The following is an 18423-nucleotide window of genomic DNA, read 5'->3' as shown; positions in this document are numbered from 1 at the left end:
ATATTCCGAGGCCAGGGCTGCCTCTCCCAGTGCTCCGGCTGCCCCTCAATTTAAATAAGGCAGGTGACATGCGACACTGGAGTCGACCACCGCCCGAGGCAAGAATAATTTCAGGTGCTCCCTCAGCCAGGTGAACTGCTCCACTTCCCAAAATCCTTCCCTCAGGGCTCAGGAGACCCCACCCTCAAATCCCGCCCACCCACAGAGTTGGGCATCTCCAGCACACTACCCTTGCTGTGTCAGATCTAGGTCCCATGAAACGTATCAACTGCCTGGAAAATAAAACAGCCTCCCAGGGGCCCGTAATAAAAGGAAGCCAAGAGCAGGGGAAAGAGGAAAGCTACGGAAATAAACCCCAGAGACTGCCTTTAATCCTGGACAGGTGGCATTTTGGCACAAGCGCACTGAAATCACTTTCCTCCTGGGCTGCAGGGGTGAATCCCTTTCCCAGGAAGACAGACACCCCTCAACCTGGAGAGGAGATCGTGCTGGGGGAGGAGCCTGGAGCCGGGGCGAGAGGTCTGTGACCTCCCGCGAAGTCGTGCTATCGGCCTTGGATCCGCGTATCTAGTGTAAACGCGGTTTCACACATAAATAACGTGCCACATCTGGCCCTTTGGTTTTATGGCGTCTTAGCGACCGAGCAATTTATAGATGGCGACCTTGTTAACCAGCAGTCCGGGCTCGCCAGGAGCTGCGGAGTCCAAGGCACTGCTGGGGACGGAGGAGGGGCGAGGGTCAGGAGAAACCTGGGGTCCCAGATCTCCAGCTCAGAGGGGCGCGGGAGGGAGGGAATCTACCCGCGCGTTTGGGGGCAGGGGGCCGAGGCGGGGTGGAAGCCCCCTCCCCGCAAAGCCTACCATGTGGCAGCTGAAAGAGCCATCGAAGCCCAAGTGTGTTTGCGCTCATACCCAATTTATTACCGCTGAACATATGGCCAATATTTTGACTCACGTCAGTCCGGCAAGGAAAACAAACAGAGCGCGCGCGGCGCGGGGGAGCTGCCCCCTCCGCTGGGGCTGCGCGGTGGCCGCGGGGCCGGAGCTAGGAGGGTGGGGCCGCTGGGCCGGGAGCCTGGAGCCAGGAGCCCGGAGCCGGGAGGGGGAGCGCTCGCCGGCCGCGTCGAGCCGCCGCCCGACCGCCCGCGACTCCGCAGCCGCCCGCGACTCGGGATAAAGAGCGGCCGGGACCTGCGCGCTCGCCCAGCCGAGGCTCCAGCGGCGCAGCCGCGCTCCAGGTGAGCCTCCAGCTCGCACGCGTTTCCGGTGAACGCGGGATGGGGATGGCGCGGGGCACCCGGCGGAGCCCGGGAGCCGCAGCGGAGCCCGGCGGTGGCGATGGAGGAAGACCGGCGTCGCCCTCGCTGCCAGGCGCTGACTGTCTGGTCCTCCTGCCACAGCCGCCCGGCGCGGGAACGCGCTCCGGGCACGGTCACCGCGGCCTGCCAGCAGAGAGGGGTCTCGGGGCACCGTCGTCGCCGCCGAGCGGCGCCGGAGCTCGGGTTCACGGCGGACCCCGGTTATGAGCCCCTCGCTCTCCCGGGTCCTGACTCGGCTCGGTCCCCAAGCCGCGTAGTCCGGACGCAGCAGGTGGGCAAGTGCGGGGCCTCCGAAGTTCTCCCCGACTTTGCGGATCACGGCAGGAGTGGCGAGCACTCGAGGACCGGCAGGGCCCCTCTGTCGCGCCTGCAGTCAGGAAAAGTTTTACCTGCCGCCGAGGCCAGGTGATCCCGCCGCTCCGCACTTTCCGGTGCGGTCAGGGAAAGCGGGACTGTCCCAGGGGCTGGGAAGGTGCGGGGCTGGGAGGCGGAGGAGGAGGGAGGGGCGCGGCACCCGCGGCGGTCCCCGCCTGCGGTCCCCTGAGCCCCGCCTGGTAGGGCGCGCGGTGGGGGAAGGGCGCAGAGCGAGGGGGGTCCGGGTAGGTGGAGTACTAGATAAAGACGCGCCTTGAAATGCGGCGGGGCTGTCGCCGCAGCTCCGGGAGTAGGAGGCGGAGCGGGCGCGCGGAGCGCCTGGCTAGCTCCCTCCCGATTGCCCGGGGCCGGTTGCGCCTCGGCTGGCGGGGCCGCGGTGAGGAAGGGGCGGCCGCTGCACCCACCTCCACCGGGTAAGTCGCCCCCTGTGCGTCGCGGGGAGCTCGGGATCGGGGATTGAAACAGAGGCAGAAGTCCCGAAGGTAATTTGGAGATGGCGCCCAGTGGAGACAGGGGCTTCTCCTCAGACGGAACTGGGACGTGAGGGGACGGTGGTGATGAGCACGAGGGCAAGTGGTGGGAGTCGCAGACAGGAGGAGCCGGGGCTGAGGGCCCGCGCAGTGGACTGAGGTCTCTGGAGAGGCGACTGAAGACTGGAGTTTGGGAGGCGAGTGTCGCCTGGGCCGCGCCCGGCGCCGGACAGTTCTCGTTTGTGTCAGTAGAGATCGCCAGAGGATCAGAAATGAACCTCGGTGGGGTCCTTGTCTCCGAGGGGCGCCCCCTCCGCCCCAACCTCCTCCCACAACACACACGCACACACTACCAGGAGGCCCTTTGGAGCTCCTCTGGCGCCTTCTCGACTTTAGTGGCTCTTGGGGATGGAAAGGGGACGTTGCGTCTAGGGGAAGGTTGTGGACCTCTGGGGCTCACATTGGAGAGAGAGAGACAGAGCCCTAGGAACCCCCTCTCTGTGTCCGAGGGCCCAAGGGTGCATTCCCTGTCCTTCCCGGACCCAGCCCTTAGGTCGAGCTAAGAGCGTGCCTTCTCCGCGCCACCGACAACTACTTTTCACATCAGCCTGCCCGACCCAGCTTTAAGTGCTGAATGCAACCCGTTAGGAGAGCCGCTTGTTTTCCAAAGTCTTGTGGTAATGATTTTGTCACGTGTTAAGAAGTAAATTCAGATAAGAGAGTGCTTTCAGCGCGTGTTTCCTGGAGAAACCCAGATCTCCCGTATTGAAATCGCCCTCATCCGGGGAAGGTCGGGCTTGGCTGAAAGAACGTTCCTGAAGGCAACACTGACGATGCGTAATCTCATTGTAACATATTTAGTCATTAGAGCAGCGCGAACGAATAAAGCCAAGGAGTTCGCCCAGGGGGACGTGGCGTTTGGTTCCCCAATAAACCGGTGATAATGGATTGGCTGGGACAGGCTCGTTTGGCCCGAGGGGGGCTTAAAGCTAGGTTTTTAAAGAAAATATTGGAGAGAGGCCGGTTCCATTTTGTAGCGTGCCCGGAGCCACAGTTCGTGTTCAATTTAACATCCATGAAAGTTAAACGGCTTTCCTCGCCTTTTATTTTATTGGATGCATTTTTAAAGATCTCATTAAAGTGCATTTATCAAAGTCCTAACATATGCCCGCAGGGTCTTATGCCCACACAATGAGGCTGATTAATAGAAAGACAAATACTAATTTCTATTACTATTTACATCCTTGGGAGATATTAGCCCCTTTTGTGGTGGGAGGGAGGCAGATAATTGGGAAAGTGTTGTATATTTTGCCTTGAAAAAGAATAGGGAGAAGGGAGCTCACCTAGATGCCTTCCTCCTGCACCCACAGTTAATCGTAGGGGGACTCCAGGCTCTAGGTCCCAGGATCAGTTCTCTCCGTGGCATCAATGGGATTCCCGCCACTCTGTAGGAACGGGGTGGGGATTTTCCCCCAGACACAGAATCTGAACTCAGTCTCTGGGCCTGGAGAACTTATCTACCCAACTCCTTCTTAGTTGACTTGGGAGGATTGTCCATCTGGGAGGCATCCACTCATTCTTCCCTTCCTGGGGCAATTTAAAGAGTTAATATAATATGGACCAAAGGAAAAAAAAAAAAACTCACCTTAGGCTTGAACCCAAAGCAGGCTGAGATTTCCTTTCTTTTCACACTAATGCCCACTTTCTCGTCCACCTGTCCAATGGCTGTGAGTCTCTCCTGCCAGAGATCTGCCGGGCACGGTCTGGCCTCTCCAAAGTTGCAGACTCACACAGCTTTAGGCCTCCCCAACCCAGAGACTCCACTCTGCCACCCCACAGACAGAAGGGATTTCCTATGACCCTGTTTCCTTCTCTGGGGGCAGAAGGTGAGGGCAATTGGAGCTGGGATTGATTTTCATTTTCTGGTTAGCAAAGGTCCCAGCACGGGGTAGTACTCCTGGGGTACATTCCCCTATTTCTTTCATCCAGGACGTGAGAGCTGACACCTCTGCTTCCTGCAGCCCCTGCTCCCGCATTGGAAGGCGAAGCCAAAGTGGGGCTGTTTTGGAGATGCCATCCTTAAGGTGAACGTCTTTATCGCTACACTCAGGGACCAGATTGGGTGACATTTTCCTTCCCCATTGATTTCAAGTGCATGCCACGCTCTGAGTCTCCAACCCAAGATAAAATAAACCTTCCCCCTCCGACAAAACCTTTGTGTCCGCGCCGTTAATCCTTGCTGGAGCAGGAAGGTGCAACGCGCTTTGTTTCCGGAGTGAATGAAGACAAACGCTTGCACCTTGGCGCTAACCAGACAATAAACTAATCCACTTGAAGGTTGTTATCTGAGATGGGATGTGCGAGGGCCTGAGAGCTCAGCCACATACTGTACCAGGAAAGGAGTTTCTTTTCAACCCTTTTTCATTCCAAAAAAAAGACGAAGAAATGAAATGAAGTCAAACAAATTAGTGTTTCCAAATAAAGGGAAAAGACCTTGTGTGTTTAATGATTGGAAGCGCTTTTGTGGGTGGGGAGTGTGAGGTGTGCCGCCTAGGGCTGCTGAAGCTTTGGGCTCCTCAAGGTCGCCCCCTCTTTAGAGCAGGCCCCAAGACCCCACCCCTACCCCCGAAGACTTTTTCTGCCCTTTACTCCCCTGGAGGACAGGGGGCAGGTACCTGCACTGCAAGCTTTCACCACCGGCTTGAACGGGGAAGGATGCGAGCGCCGTCTCCAAAGAGGTGCCCAGAACAGAGATGGGGGAAGGGTCGGATGCCGTCCACGGAGCCCACTTCTTCCACAGGCACAAGAAAGGCTCCCCTCCGTAGGGTGTGCCGAGGCCTCGCCTGCTTTCCTGTATCTTCCTTTCTTGCCTGGTTTGCTGTTGTTTAGAGCGCACCCCCACAACAGGGGGCGTAAAGCTGAGGCGTGGGAGGGCAGAAGCCGGGAAAGCAGGGTGCCTCTGGGCGGCCCCCGTGCCCTGGAGCGCAGAAAAGGCGCTCGTGTTTGAGCTACCTGGGAAAGTAAACAGGTAAACACTGGGCCGACTTAGAGGGCCACTTGTCCTGGAGTGGGGCCACTTAGCCTGTGTACATTCGCCTCCCCTCCTGGGCCTCCGGCGATTGTTCAGCCTCCCCGCGCCCGCTCCAGCCGCCTGAACCCGAACTCAATTCGTTGCGGAACCCAGAGCAGCAGAGAGAGCGGGGCTCTCCTCTAGCTTCCAGGGGCACAGGTTCTCTTCCTCCCCTCTCCTGCCTTTCCCCCGGGCGTAGGACTCCCAATGCGTCCGTTCTCAACCTAGGAAGAATGAATAGAGCTAGAGATGTGTACGGAACCTGGAGCCCCAATGCTGATAATAAAGGTCGAGTTGGGGGGTCCAGCTGTTCAGGTTACCCCAGCAGGGGTGCGCGGTGTTCGGGACGCTAAGGAGACACCAAGCAAATCTCCTCCGGCCCGGGGCACGCTGGGTTCAGAACTTCCAGCACCCACCTAAACTTCCTCCCCAAGCATGCAGCAGAACGAGGCATCTTGCAGAGTGCCTACGAGGTCTCCAGACCACGGCAGCTGAGCCCAAAGCTCAAACCCAAACTTGACGGAACGGAGGACATTGAACTCGCTTGGGTGCAAGATGGTACCTGGAAAGAATTTACTAAAGAATGCCGAGTGGGGGAGACCAGGAGCTGAAACTGGTGCAGGCAGACGCTGACAGGGTGGGAGTGGTGGGCCCTTACTGAAGAACCCTCCGGAGGGGGAAGGGAGCGGGACAGGGCCTCTCAGCCTGCGGGTGTGCGGGATCGCGGAGAACCAAAGCTCCTGGGCTCTAGAAGGCCTAGCTGTGGTACTCTCGGGGAGGCCTCTTGGGGAGTCCTCAGGATGCAATCACCTGTTTAATTGGGACAGAAAAGGTGCGTTTGGCGCCTGGCCCCTAGGCTCTTTGGGCGCAAGCCGGGCCCAAGAAATTGAGGAGACACTGGACTGTGCTCTGGGCACCGGACTTGCCCTGGCCGCCAGCTGGGCCTGCGCAGGCCTCCCGGCGTCCACAGGCCGCTCCTGGGGGACTTGCATTTTATGATCTTCCACTAACAAGCCCAGTTTCTCCCCTTCAATTACGGACCTCCCAGCGGTCTCCCAGCGCCTTTTCAATTGCAAATGTTAACGCTCTGGAAACGGACGCGGGAACCACACGGACGAGAAGTGATGGGGAAATGAGTCTCGAGGTCCCGGGAGAGGCTGAGTGCTGTGGACCCGGCAGCACCGATCGCGGAGGAGGCAAGGCCGAAGCTCTCTCCAATTCTCTCCCTCCCTGCCCAGCTGCCCCTAGGCCAGGGGAAATAAAAACTGGAAGACTCGCTGGGGTGAAAGTGTAGGAGGGGCCGGAGTCCAGGAGGCGTCCTGCGAGGGCAGGGGAAGTGGGCGCCTCAGGTGCTCCGACAAGAGGACACCGCAAGCTGAGACCCAGAAGGATTCGGCTGGTCATTGAGGCTAAGGGGCAGGCGCAAAGGCAAACCCGACCTTTGAGAACTGGGCTGAGGGCCTCCTTCTCTAGGCGCCTATGGCAGCACTCCCTCCCCGTGATTAATTCCAGGAGCCAGGATTCCCCTAGGAAAGCAATCCTCTCTCAGGTGCTCTGCGGACCTTGCAGGCTCCCACGGGTGAGGGGAGGGGACTTGATCAATAGCAGCGGTGCTGATTTAGATCCTGGGAAGAAAGGGTCACTATGCTGGGGAAGGGGGAGAGAAGTTGGGAACTACATGGAACTTCAGCGAGGTGGTTCCCAGCTGAAGAAATGAACACGCTTTGGGAGGCCTCTGCGGGCACTCCCCCACCTAAGAGGGCTCTGGGGATATGCGAGAAACGACACTTGCTGCCAAAGACCCCTTTGCCACCTGACCCAAGAATTTGCCTGGCCCAACCAGGTCCTATTCTGGGTCCCCAACCTAGTGGCTGCCCTGGACCCCAAGAGAGCCTCCACCCCCTTAGGACTGAGGAATAAGAGGAGGAACAAAAGGAGGGTCTTTGCTGCAACGCTTGGGTTGAGGAACTTTTTTTCTCTCCAGTTATTTATTTAGCAGCTGAGTTAACAATAGCAGTGGCAGGCCCACTCCCGCCCCTGGATCCAAACTCGACGCTTCCCCGACTCCTGGAGAACCCACTTCCCTCCTCCGACGGGGCAGAGCGACGAGCTCCCACGTGAAAGGGCGGAGGAGGGGGGGCGCTGAGAAAGACAGAGACGGAAAGCGAGCAAAAAAAAAAAAAAAAAAAAAAAAAAAAAAAAAAAAGCACGAAAAGTAACGGGTTCGAGGAAGACGATTCAAACAAGTTTCTAATTCTTCCAGGGGAAAAAAGGGGGGAAGGAGGGGGAGAAAGGAGAAAAGAAAAAGTAGGAGGAGAAAGAGGAATCGGGGAGCGTCGACATGAAGGGGTTTCCTTAATATTGTGGACGGATTCAGAAATGAATGAAGAGATAGTCCATTGAAAAGGGTTGAATGCCATGACAACTAGGAACAACCTTAGATTTATTCCAAACAGTTAGGACACATTGAAAGAGAGCGTCAATCATGTATTATTTCGCCACTGAAATAAATGCAAAAACCGAGCCGGGACAAAGGCTTCCAACGGGAGCGGGACATTTGTCTACATTTCGCTCATTGTCCGCAGCTTAGCAATCGGTTTGTATTTGTGTTTGCCCGGGTCCGACCACCCAGGACGCGCCGACGAGGGGCTCGCTCTAACCTGGGCCATTGTCACCCACGTCACATACTGGGGGCGAGGCAGCTAGGGCTGCAGAAAGCCGCCGAGCGGCTCGGGGAGAGGTGCCCTCACCCGGCGCTGGCAACCCGGGGGCAGCTGGGGCGCGGCGGCGGCCGCTGCAGCTGCGCGCGAGGAGGACCTGGTGCCCGCGCGCTCAGCTTGGCCCGCGCGGAGGAGCCCAGGTTGTGAGAAAACTAGACCTGGACCCCGCAGGGGTGGCCTTCTGTGCCCCTCCCTGCCCCCAGACAAAGCTCCTTCCTGACACTCCTCTGGGGCGAACGAGCATCAGGTAGCCAATCTACCCCCCTGCGCCCCTCCAAAAAAGTTTTAACTAGAAGAAGGGGTGGTAAATGCGGCGTGGTCTTTTCCAACCCCAGCGCCGAGGAGGAAGTGCAAGTCCCGGGAAAGTTCAGTTCCCAGAGCCGAGAGTGGTTGGAAACTTCACACTAACCTGACTTAACCTGGAAACGTGGAGCGCGTACTCCGAACGCGCCCAAGGCGTCCAAAAAGAGACCATACTAAAGAACCCGCGTGGGAGAAGAAAATTGGGGAGAAAACGGGGCATCGTCGGGCCACCCAGCGACCCCCCTCCCCCGCAGCTTTCTGGGTCTTCACCCAGGCTGGAGACACAACCCCCACCCCCACCCCCGCAATCCCGCCCCGCCGCCTTCCCGCTGCTCCACCTCTAGCCGGAGGCTGGAGAGGGAGGGGGCCCGAGAGGGAGGGATAATAGAGGGCAGGAAAGAGCAGGGCCGTCTGCCCTTTCCTCCACCCGGGGAAAGAGGCCCCCAGAGGCAGCAGGGCCAGGGTCCGACCCCAGCCGAAGTTGGAGCTCCTCACTCTTACCCCGCCCTCCCCGGGACCGCCCGCAAAGCAGAAAGTGAACTGCGCGTCCTCCTTGGCCGCAGAGAGGTGGAGGCGGGGGGTTGGGGGTGGGAGGTGGGGGGAGGCGGAGTGAAGGAAATAAATGAGTCTTTAGCAAATAAAGGGCGGCTGGAAGGGGGCGGGTCGCTTGGTGGTGGCTCTGGCCGGCCCGGAGCGGAGCTCTCTCCTGGGTTTCGGGCTCTCTCGCGGTTAACTGGAATCAATTACTTGCCTTGTCATTTCTAGCACTCATCCTTAAGCCTCAACCAAAATATTGACCTAGGAGGCTTACAGAAGTTGGGCTCTTGCCATTTGAACCGGATCTTGTTTAGGGAACCACCAGCGATGGAAAGGAGAGATTTCCGCAGCTCGGCCTTCGCCCCCTCCCCCTTTTCCAAAGGCGCCACAAATCGCCAATTTTCCGGCTTGCCTGGGGTGGGCGCGCGGGGGCAGGGAGGTAGGAACCGGTGAATGTTAAAGAGGATTTTTTCCCTCCTCCTGGTTTCTGTTTTGTTTTCTCTCCTCCTCCTCCCCACCCCCATCTTTTTTAAGATGCAATTTGTTAAAACGGCCCTTTCAAGTGTGTGGACTCGCGAGCGACGCGGTGGCCCTTTGTATGCAAATACTGGGTTTAAAAAAAAAAAAAGGCTCGCCCCGTCTTTGCAATTAATTGACACGTTACACCTCTCATCTTGCTCTAGAGGGCCGTTGGCTGGGAGCGCGGAGCTCCCCAAAACCCACAATTTCACATCTGCAAATACTGTCTTCATCCACTTGACTCCCAAGACCCGCCCACACGTGGCCAACCTTTGCGTTTTTAATATCTCTTCCCCCTTTTTTCCACCCTTCTCCCGCTCCCTCTCTCGCTCCCCCTCCCTCCCTCTTTCTTTCCCTCCCTCCCTCTCTTTCTCCCCCTCTCCCCCCCTCCCCAGGTTCGTGAGTGGAGCCCAGCCTTATATGGACTGATCGCTCGGGCAATGGCCCATTTTTTCCTCGCCACCAGCCGCCACCGCGCGCCGAGCGGCCGCCGGAGCCCGAGCTGACGCCGCCTTGGCACCCCTCCTGGAGTTAGAAACTAAGGCCGGGGCCCGCGGCGCTGGGCGCGCAGGCCGCCCGGCTTCCTGCGTCCATTTCCGCGTGCTTTCAAAGAAGACAGAGAGAGGCACTGGGTTGGGCTTCATTTTTTTCCTCCCCATCCCCAGTTTCTTTCTCTTTTTAAAAATAATAATTATCCCAATAATTAAAGCCAATTCCCCCCTCCCCTCCCCCAGTCCCTCCCCCCAACTCCCCCCTCCCCCGCCCGCCGGGGCAGGGGAGCGCCACGAATTGACCAAGTGAAGCTACAACTTTGCGACATAAATTTTGGGGTCTCGAACCATGTCGCTGACCAACACAAAGACGGGGTTTTCGGTCAAGGACATCTTAGACCTGCCGGACACCAACGATGAGGAGGGCTCTGTGGCCGAAGGTCCGGAGGAAGAGAACGAGGGGCCCGAGCCAGCCAAGAGGGCCGGGCCGCTGGGGCAGGGCGCCCTGGACGCGGTGCAGAGCCTGCCCCTGAAGAACCCCTTCTACGACAGCAGCGACAACCCGTACACGCGCTGGCTGGCCAGCACCGAGGGCCTTCAGTACTCCCGTAAGTAGCAAAACTTGGCTGCCGAGGCCGTGGTCCCCTCCATTCCTGCAGCCGCAGCCCGGGTTGGACGCTGGGAGTGAAAGGGGAAGGGGCCATGTAAGCCCGGACCCCCTCACTCGGATCCGTAGAAAGATTTTTAACACTTGTATAGGATGTCCTCTGCCCTCCTCTTCAAGCCCCCTTAGTTCCGGGAAAGAACTTGGTCTCCAAAATTTTTTTCAATGCGAGAAATTAAGGAGAAAGAGGGAGAAGGGCTATACCTCCCAGGGTCTGGTATATGATGTCAGCCCGGACTGATGGCTCCAGCCGCAGCCCCCGGACTCCGGCCGCTGGGAGGGACTGGCCTGGCGCCCTGGAGGTAGTCAGCGAGCCTCGTCCGGGTACGGGTGGAGGGTGGGGAGGCTTCGGGTGGCCCGGGTATAAATAGCTCACCCTGCCCCCTGCGCGATCATAGAGGACGCTTTGTGCAGTGCAGGGGGTGTCTAGAAGGCCCGAAAGCAGAAACGAAAGCCCCCAAAAACCTGCCTTAAATGGCCGAGCCGATCAATGCTGGGATTGTGGGGTATTTCTTTTAAAAATCTGCCCACGTCTCGCCGGAGAGGAAACCGCTTAAGGGCGCCGGAGCCCTTAACCCGCGATGATCTTCAGTGCCACTCCCCCACCAAAATTCTCACCCACACTATGTGAGCCCCTTGAAACGCGAGCCCCTAGCCCCCACTCCTACGGATTTCCCTCTTTACCCTGGGAGGCCCCGACGTCTTCGTCAGGCGTAGAGGAAGGCAGGGGTCATGGCAAAGGCAGCGGGGCTGGGCTTCCAGGCGCGGAGGTCCAGGGTCGCACGGAGGATCCAGGGTGCTCCGAGTCTGGTGCAGGCTGCGCGCGGCCTCCAGACGCCTGACGCGCTTCTCTCTCCCCCTCCCCCCAGTGCACGGTCTGGCTGCCGGCGCGCCCCCTCAGGACTCAAGCTCCAAGTCCCCGGAGCCCTCGGCCGACGAGTCACCGGACAATGACAAGGAGACCCCGGGCGGCGGGGGGGACGCCGGCAAGAAGCGAAAGCGGCGAGTGCTTTTCTCCAAGGCGCAGACCTACGAGCTGGAGCGGCGCTTTCGGCAGCAGCGGTACCTGTCGGCGCCCGAGCGCGAACACCTGGCCAGCCTCATCCGCCTCACGCCCACGCAGGTCAAGATCTGGTTCCAGAACCACCGCTACAAGATGAAGCGCGCCCGGGCCGAGAAAGGTATGGAGGTGACGCCCCTGCCCTCGCCGCGCCGGGTGGCCGTGCCCGTCTTGGTCAGGGACGGCAAACCATGTCACGCGCTCAAAGCCCAGGACCTGGCAGCCGCCACCTTCCAGGCGGGCATTCCCTTTTCTGCCTACAGCGCGCAGTCGCTGCAGCACATGCAGTACAACGCCCAGTACAGCTCGGCCAGCACCCCCCAGTACCCGACAGCACACCCCCTGGTCCAGGCCCAGCAGTGGACTTGGTGAGCGCCGCCCCAACGAGACTCGCGGCCCCAGGCCCAGGCCCCACCCCGGCGGCGGTGGCGGCGAGGAGGCCTCGGTCCTTATGGTGGTTATTATTATTATTATAATTATTATTATGGAGTCGAGTTGACTCTCGGCTCACTAGGGAGGCTCCGGGAGGTTGCCTGCGTCTCCTTGGAGTGGCAGATTCCACCCACCCAGCTCTGCCCATGCCTCTCCTTCTGAACCTTTGGAGGGGGCTGAACTCTACGCCGTGTTTACAGAATGTTTGCGCAGCTTCACTTCTTTGCCTCTCCCCGGGGGGACCAAACCGTCCCAGCGTTAATGTCGTCACTTGAAAACGAGAAAAAGACCGACCCCCCCACCCCTGCTTTCGTGCATTTTGTAAAATATGTTTGTGTGAGTAGCGATATTGTCAGCCGTCTTCTAAAGCAAGTGGAGAACACTTTAAAAATATAGAGAATTTCTTCCTTTTTTTAAAAAAAATAAGAAAATGCTAAATATTTATGGCCATGTAAACGTTCTGACAACTGGTGGCAGATTTCGCTTTTCGTTGTAAATATCGGTGGTGATTGTTGCCAAAATGACCTTCAGGACCGGCCTGTTTCCCGTCTGGGTCCAACTCCTTTCTTTGTGGTTTGTTTGGGTTTGGTTTTTTTGTTTGTTTGTTTGTTTGTTTGTTTGTTTTTTGCGTTTTCCCCTGCTTTCTTCCTTTCTCTTTTTATTTTATTGTGCAAACATTTCTCAAATATGGAAAAGAAAACCCTGTAGGCAGGGAGCCCTCTGCCCTGTCCTCCGGGCCTTCAGCCCCGAACTTGGAGCTCAGCTATTCGGCGCGGTTCCCCAACAGCGCCGGGCGCAGAAAGCTTTCGATTTTTTAAATAAGAATTTTAATAAAAATCCTGTGTTTAAAAAAGAAAAAAAGAAAAAATCCCTGCCCTCCCGTTTGTCCTACTGCGCCGGGCCGGAGGCCTGGGCCTGGGAGCCGGGCCCGGCCGCCCGCGGGGCTCCCACAGGCGGTTCCTCTCGGGCGGGGAGGCCGGGGGTACCGGGGCCCTGGGGCGGGCGGGGCTCCCGGTGCAGGCCCCTCCGACCACAGGCTGCACCCCGCGCCTAGGATTGGGGCGGGGAGGGGAACGCTCGGCCTCCGGCCTGCGAGCGGTCGGCCGGAAGCCCAGGGTCGCCCACCCTCCCCGGCCTCTCTCCTGGTCTCCCGCGCTGTCTGAACCCCGGGCGGCGGCGTCCGGCTACGGGAGGAAAAGTGACTTCGGGAGCCGCAAAGGCGAGGAGAGCAAACCCCCCTCTCTGGCCCAAATCTGTGAGTGGCTCCTTCAGCCTGAGAAGCTGTTGAAGCCACTACACTCGATGACTTTCACTTTGTTGCATTTGACTTACCTCACGCTAAGAAAGTGGGTGGGTGGGGGTCTGGGGTTAAGACTGGCTGCCTTCTCCCCACTCCCCACTCCTTTTCAAAATCTGCGGGCTGGTGCTGACCTAGGAGACCGCTAAGGCTGGGGGTGGGAACGGTCAGGGCGCGCGAGGCTTTGGCTTAGGGGGCTTGGGGGAAGTACGCGGGGTTCTGGGCTCGGGGGAGGGCGGGGATACTGCAGCCCTCCCTAGGATCTTTGGCCCCAGGAAGCCAGGGAGCGAGAATCTTTGGCAATCCCAGCAAACCATGCCTCTCCCTTCCCTTCCGCTCCCATCCTTTCCCGGCTTCCAGGCCTCTCTCCGGGGACTGGATCCCGGGCCTCCTTCCCTCCAGCGTTCGGCGGTCCGAACCAGGGTGTGCGGTCCCCCCAGGTCAGCCCTTGAGCGTGGAACTGGGTGAATTGCTAGGAAGTAGAGGTTTAGGGGTGGGGTGAGCTCCCCGGATGGGAAGTGGGCACACAGCCCCGGGCACGCCCGGGAAGGGCGCATCCATCTTTCCGGCGGGGAACGGATTCCGTCCCACCCTTGTTGCTGGAGGAAGATCTCCTTGGCGGATGCTGGCGCACACTTGGCCACGCGGGGGAGCGTCTTAGGAAGCCTGGCGAACTGGAGGATGAGCCTTTCTCCTCTATCTCGCGGGTTTCTAAAAATACTTGGGACTCTAGCTCAGAGCCCAGCGGGTGCTGCGAGACGCTGAGGGACTGAACGTCGGTGCATTTGGAAATTGTATCTCTGTTCTCTCCGAAGCTGCACCATCAAGGCTGGGGGGTGGGGTGGCAGTGAGGAGGCCGGGCAAAAGGAGCGGTCCCAGCTGACTTTCTCGCTCCCTCTAGTTGATGATCAGGTTTAATTCAATATCTAAAGCAAACATGATTATCCGTGCGACCAAATCTGTGCGTCGATAGCACTCTGCGCAGCAGCCCAGGGACGCGATGACACTTTATTCCCGCGTTCCACACCGCCCCTGGATAACTGAGGGCTCGGAAGTCTTTCTAATACCCCAGTAAAGGTCCTTTCCCATCTCCGGGCTCATCCTCGGGGAAAGGGCAGTTTTTCTAAATGCTAAAATGTCTCCCTTTGTTCTCCACACTAGCTTGGCAATGTTTGGGGGCTTATGTCTTACTGTTTTTAAAGGCCAACGAATTTCTCCCAAATAGTTTGTTGTGCAATAATTGAACGCCCAACCTGCCCTGGTACTAACCACTCAACATCCACTTGCAACTTCCCCTAATCCCAAAATCCTCTTGGGAGGAAAGGTGAGGGTTTCAAGTCTCTTGGAGCGGAGCTGTCAGAAGGCCTGAGGCCATTTTGACTCTTCCAGGCCCCAGGGCTTCCAGGGTGAGAATGATCACAAGAGACCCTCAGGTTTCCAGAGAGGAAGGGGGAAGCGTGGAAGGTCCTCACCCTGGCAGGCTTCCACCACTTGCTCATTGAGGACAAATTTGGAGCGGTGGCCAGGACCGCGGGCCTGCAATCTGGGTGTGCGCTCCTGCGGCCGGCCGGGAGCCCGGGAGATGGACCCGGCGCCCGCCTCTCTCTGTCCTCGGGTCCCCATGGAGTCAATAAAAGCGCCTGCGGAGCCCTGTGTGGCCCTAACCCCAGCGCCCTGGGAGCGCACCCGGCGCGGGGTCCGCTTCAGCAGTCTATCTTCGCCCAATCTACAGCGGGCGGTACAAAACCGCACAATGGGAAAGCTGGGAGCCGGAGATGTTAGAGGCGTGCATATTAAAAAGGGACAGAGAAAGGATCGCGGGGACAGAGAGAGGGGAAGAAGGAGAAGGGCCCCCCCCCACCCCCCGCCCCACCCCGCACCATTCAGCGCGCTTATCGCGGGCAGTGAATCCCGGAGTCAGGCAGAAGTCTCCTTGGGGTTTTGTTGGGCTTGTCACTGGGTCCCTTTGTCATCCACGGGCTCCATGCTGGATTCCATATGGCCAGCTGGGCCGAGGGAGCGCGAGGAGGGACCCGCACAAAACCTAAATTGTGTCCGGCTTTCAAACCCTGTATTGTTGTCTGTGAAAGGAAGACGCATTAAAAATTCGTGCTATATCTATTGGGGAGGAGGCTGGAGGAGGGGAGAAAAAGCCACCCCTGTCTTTGATGGCTTCGGAGGGCGCTTGCCCCGCCTAGGCCCCGTGACACTGAAAGCTGGATCTCTCTCATTCTGTCTCTCTCTCTCTCAAAATCTCTCTTTTTCTCTCTTCTCATAATCTCGCTCTCATAATCTCTTTCTCTACTTTCATAATCTCTTTTTCTCATAATCTCTCTCCCTTCCTCACTTCTCTCCTTCCTCTCTTCTGTCTCCTTGACTCTAACGCTGGGATGGGAGTCGGCGAACCTGCGCCTTCAGGGTTTGGCTCACTTGTGCGCACTTTGCTCACTGCTGTGTGTGTATCAGGAAACTAACTTCTGCCTGGGAGCTCTGCACCATCGGACCGTCCTGGGGCTCAGGAGGCAACTCAGGGTACCCAGGGCCTGGGTGATGCTCGGTCCCCTACGGGCTTAGCGGCTCCTGGGTAGATGAAAATCCACCCCCTGATTTCGCAACCGACCGGCCCCGAAGCGCCTGCGCGCGGAGCCGCCTTTCCACTCACCGCGAGAAAGGTTCTGAGAGGCCAAGGGTGCCGCTCAGTCCCGGGCCCAGCTAGACTTGGGCTGCAGCCGGTTCCAAGGCGACTTGCGCCCGGCCGGACCACTTGGTTACCAACCCCTAAGAGCTAAAGACGCGCGCGTTCCTTTGAATTATGCGCGGGGATCCATCCCACTGGCCTCTTGGTGCGATGGGAAACCACTTCAGAAACTTCTTCCAACAGCGTCTCTCCCCATGTTGGAGGAGGGAGATACTTCCTCTTTAATTTTCAATGTCTCCTGTATCGCGTGCTTACAAAATTCAGTACCAGGGAGACACAGCAGGGCTTCCAAGGAATTTGCCCATTTTTTGCCTCCTCTAAGCGGTCCAAATTGGCGCGAGGCAGTCGGAAATAATTTGGGTCATGCCTTCTCCCCTGCAATTGCCAGGTCAAAACTCTCATAAGCAGTCCCCAAATAAACCATATGTACTAAACAAAAATAGTTTATGCTGAGCTCTGTGGAAATAAAAACTGGAACCCAGATATGTTCCCCACAAAGTCATTCGGCCCTTAATGAGCAGAACTGAGCTGGTGGAAATTCCGACTAATGGGAAACTTGGAGGCGCCCCCTTTCCTATTTAGTACAACGGTCATATTTAGTAGAATCAGATAATTTGGTAAGAGTGGAAGCCCCCCCTTCCCAACATTCCCCACCTCAGATGGGGAAATAACTTATTTCCTTACCTATTGACTGTTGGGCTTAGTTGAGACCTGGTGTGTATTTCTCGAGCCTTTTCAAGAGCCTGGTCATTGAAAAGCTAATCCAATATTTACCGAGCATAAGGACAGTTCTCAGACGTATTTATTAAGGCCCATCGCTAAGTGATTACTTGGACTGAAGACAAAGGCCAGGGGAGGGGGCGTCTAGGCATACCAGATCCTTCCCGTTTGGGCTCTCCCCACCCAGAACCAGGAAACCGGGAGCGCGCTTGTGCGGTGCTGAAGTTCCCCTCCCGGTGTTAAGTGGCGGGCGGATTAGATACCGTGCTGGGCGGTATTTCAGGAAATATGTACTTGTGGCTTCCTGAGAGGCCAGGCGCAGTGACACTCTAAACCGTGTCGATATATCATCTTTTATCCAGGATCTGCAAATAAACCCCTGATCCCCCCGGCGCATTATAGCCGCCGCTATCTCGCCAAGGAAGCGATCTGAGTTTTATTGCTTTCACCAACGCCCCGAGACACACACACACACACACACACACACACACTCCTCTCTCGCACTCTGATTTTTAAAGTCTCTATTTTTTCCCTCCCGAGGCATCGTTATTAATAAAGAGGCGAATAGGCCTCAGCGCCGCCATCCGAGCAAGCGGGGAAATGTGGGCCAGCAGCCCAGGCCCTCGCGCGGATCCCGCGTACGCTCCACGCGCCCCCTCGGGCCGGAGAACCGAGCGTGTGCCGCGTGCTGCCGCCGCCAGGAGGCGCCCAAGCCCAGCGTTCCCGAGCGTCTCTGCGCGCGGGTCCGGGCAGAGCCCGGGAGCCGCCGGGAGGCAGCTGCGCATCAGCGGACTCGCGGCCCGGGTCGGTGCCCGGTGAGTGGTGCCAAGAGGTGGCGGCGAGTCGGAACCTTGGGGAGAGCCGCGAGTCAGACGGCGGCGGGTGCCTGGGAGGTGCGAGTCGACCTGTGTTCGGCTGTGGTTTTCCCTCCATGCCTCTTCTCCACGTGCGTACCACCGCCAGTCCCAGCCCCGGTTTCCATCGTGTTTGGGCCAGACCACAGCCGACTGGTCCCGGAGCGCTCTGGCCACTGGGAGGGCCCCGCCAGGCGCCAGGGCGCGCTGTCTCCGCGATCTCAGGGCCCCTGGCGGCGTCGGCCGCGCGGGTGGACGCGGAGAGGGCGGTGCTGCGAGGGCCCGGAGAGTGGGTGCCCGCGTGGGGAGGCGGCCCGGGAGCGCGGGAGCGATGCGGAGGAGGGACCCGGTTTGGTTGCAGGTTTGCGGGGCGGGGGTTCTGGGAAGGAGAGACCCTCGCCTTCCGCCCGCCCTGGATCCGGGTCCCGCCGGACCCCCGGCTCCTGCCGTTCGTCGCCTGGAAGCGGGGCAGGCGCACAGTCCAGACGCCAGGGGGAGACGCCTCGCCGACCCAGACCGTGGGGTCAGGGCCCAGGAGGCAAGAACGCCCCCCACCCAGCAGGGCACCCCAGGCAACCCTCACTCCGTGCTGAGGCCTCGGCTAGGGTGCAAAGGTGTCCGGGAATGGAAGGGACACGAGGGTGTGGATGCCTCGCACTCTACTCACGCCTGGTGCCTTCTGAGAGGCTGGGCGTGGGGCAGAGGGTAGGGGACAAGAGGGTGACATTCCTTAAGGTCCTCCCCCCAACAAAAGCAGGGCCTTCAGTTCCAGCTTGATTCGTTGATTGTTGGGTGGAACCGCCTCACATCAAAGGCATCGTGGCTCCAAACACTGTCCCCTTTACTTTTCTAAGCCCCCGCTTCAAAACCACCTGTCGGTGGGCCGGTGAGGGCG

General features: G+C 58.6%; 1 protein-coding gene across 6 annotated transcripts; it reads left to right on the top strand.

The window, feature by feature from the left end:
- Window positions 1-1061: 1061 nt before the first annotated feature.
- NKX2-2 (NK2 homeobox 2) lies at window positions 1062-13325 on the top strand. Of its 6 annotated transcripts, XM_055104536.3 has the most exons (4): window positions 8551-8823; window positions 9022-9232; window positions 9708-10411; window positions 11337-13323. In XM_055104536.3, the coding sequence occupies exons 3-4, from the start codon at window positions 10153-10155 to the stop codon at window positions 11897-11899; spliced, it is 822 nt and encodes a 273-aa protein (XP_054960511.1). In that variant the 5' UTR covers window positions 8551-8823; window positions 9022-9232; window positions 9708-10152; the 3' UTR covers window positions 11900-13323. The 6 variants fall into 6 exon arrangements, with proteins under 6 accessions (XP_034803669.1, XP_054960509.1, XP_054960511.1 ...); XM_034947778.4 differs by lacking the exons at window positions 8551-8823; window positions 9022-9232 and adding an exon at window positions 1062-1237; XM_055104534.3 differs by lacking the exons at window positions 8551-8823; window positions 9022-9232 and adding an exon at window positions 1914-2106.
- Window positions 13326-18423: the final 5098 nt, after the last annotated feature.

Source organism: Pan paniscus, chromosome 21, assembly GCF_029289425.2.
Source record: "Pan paniscus chromosome 21, NHGRI_mPanPan1-v2.0_pri, whole genome shotgun sequence".
Classification (NCBI taxonomy): domain Eukaryota; kingdom Metazoa; phylum Chordata; class Mammalia; order Primates; family Hominidae; genus Pan; species Pan paniscus.
The sequence above is the reverse complement of the archived record's forward strand: the minus strand, read 5'-3'. Positions and strand labels throughout refer to the sequence as shown.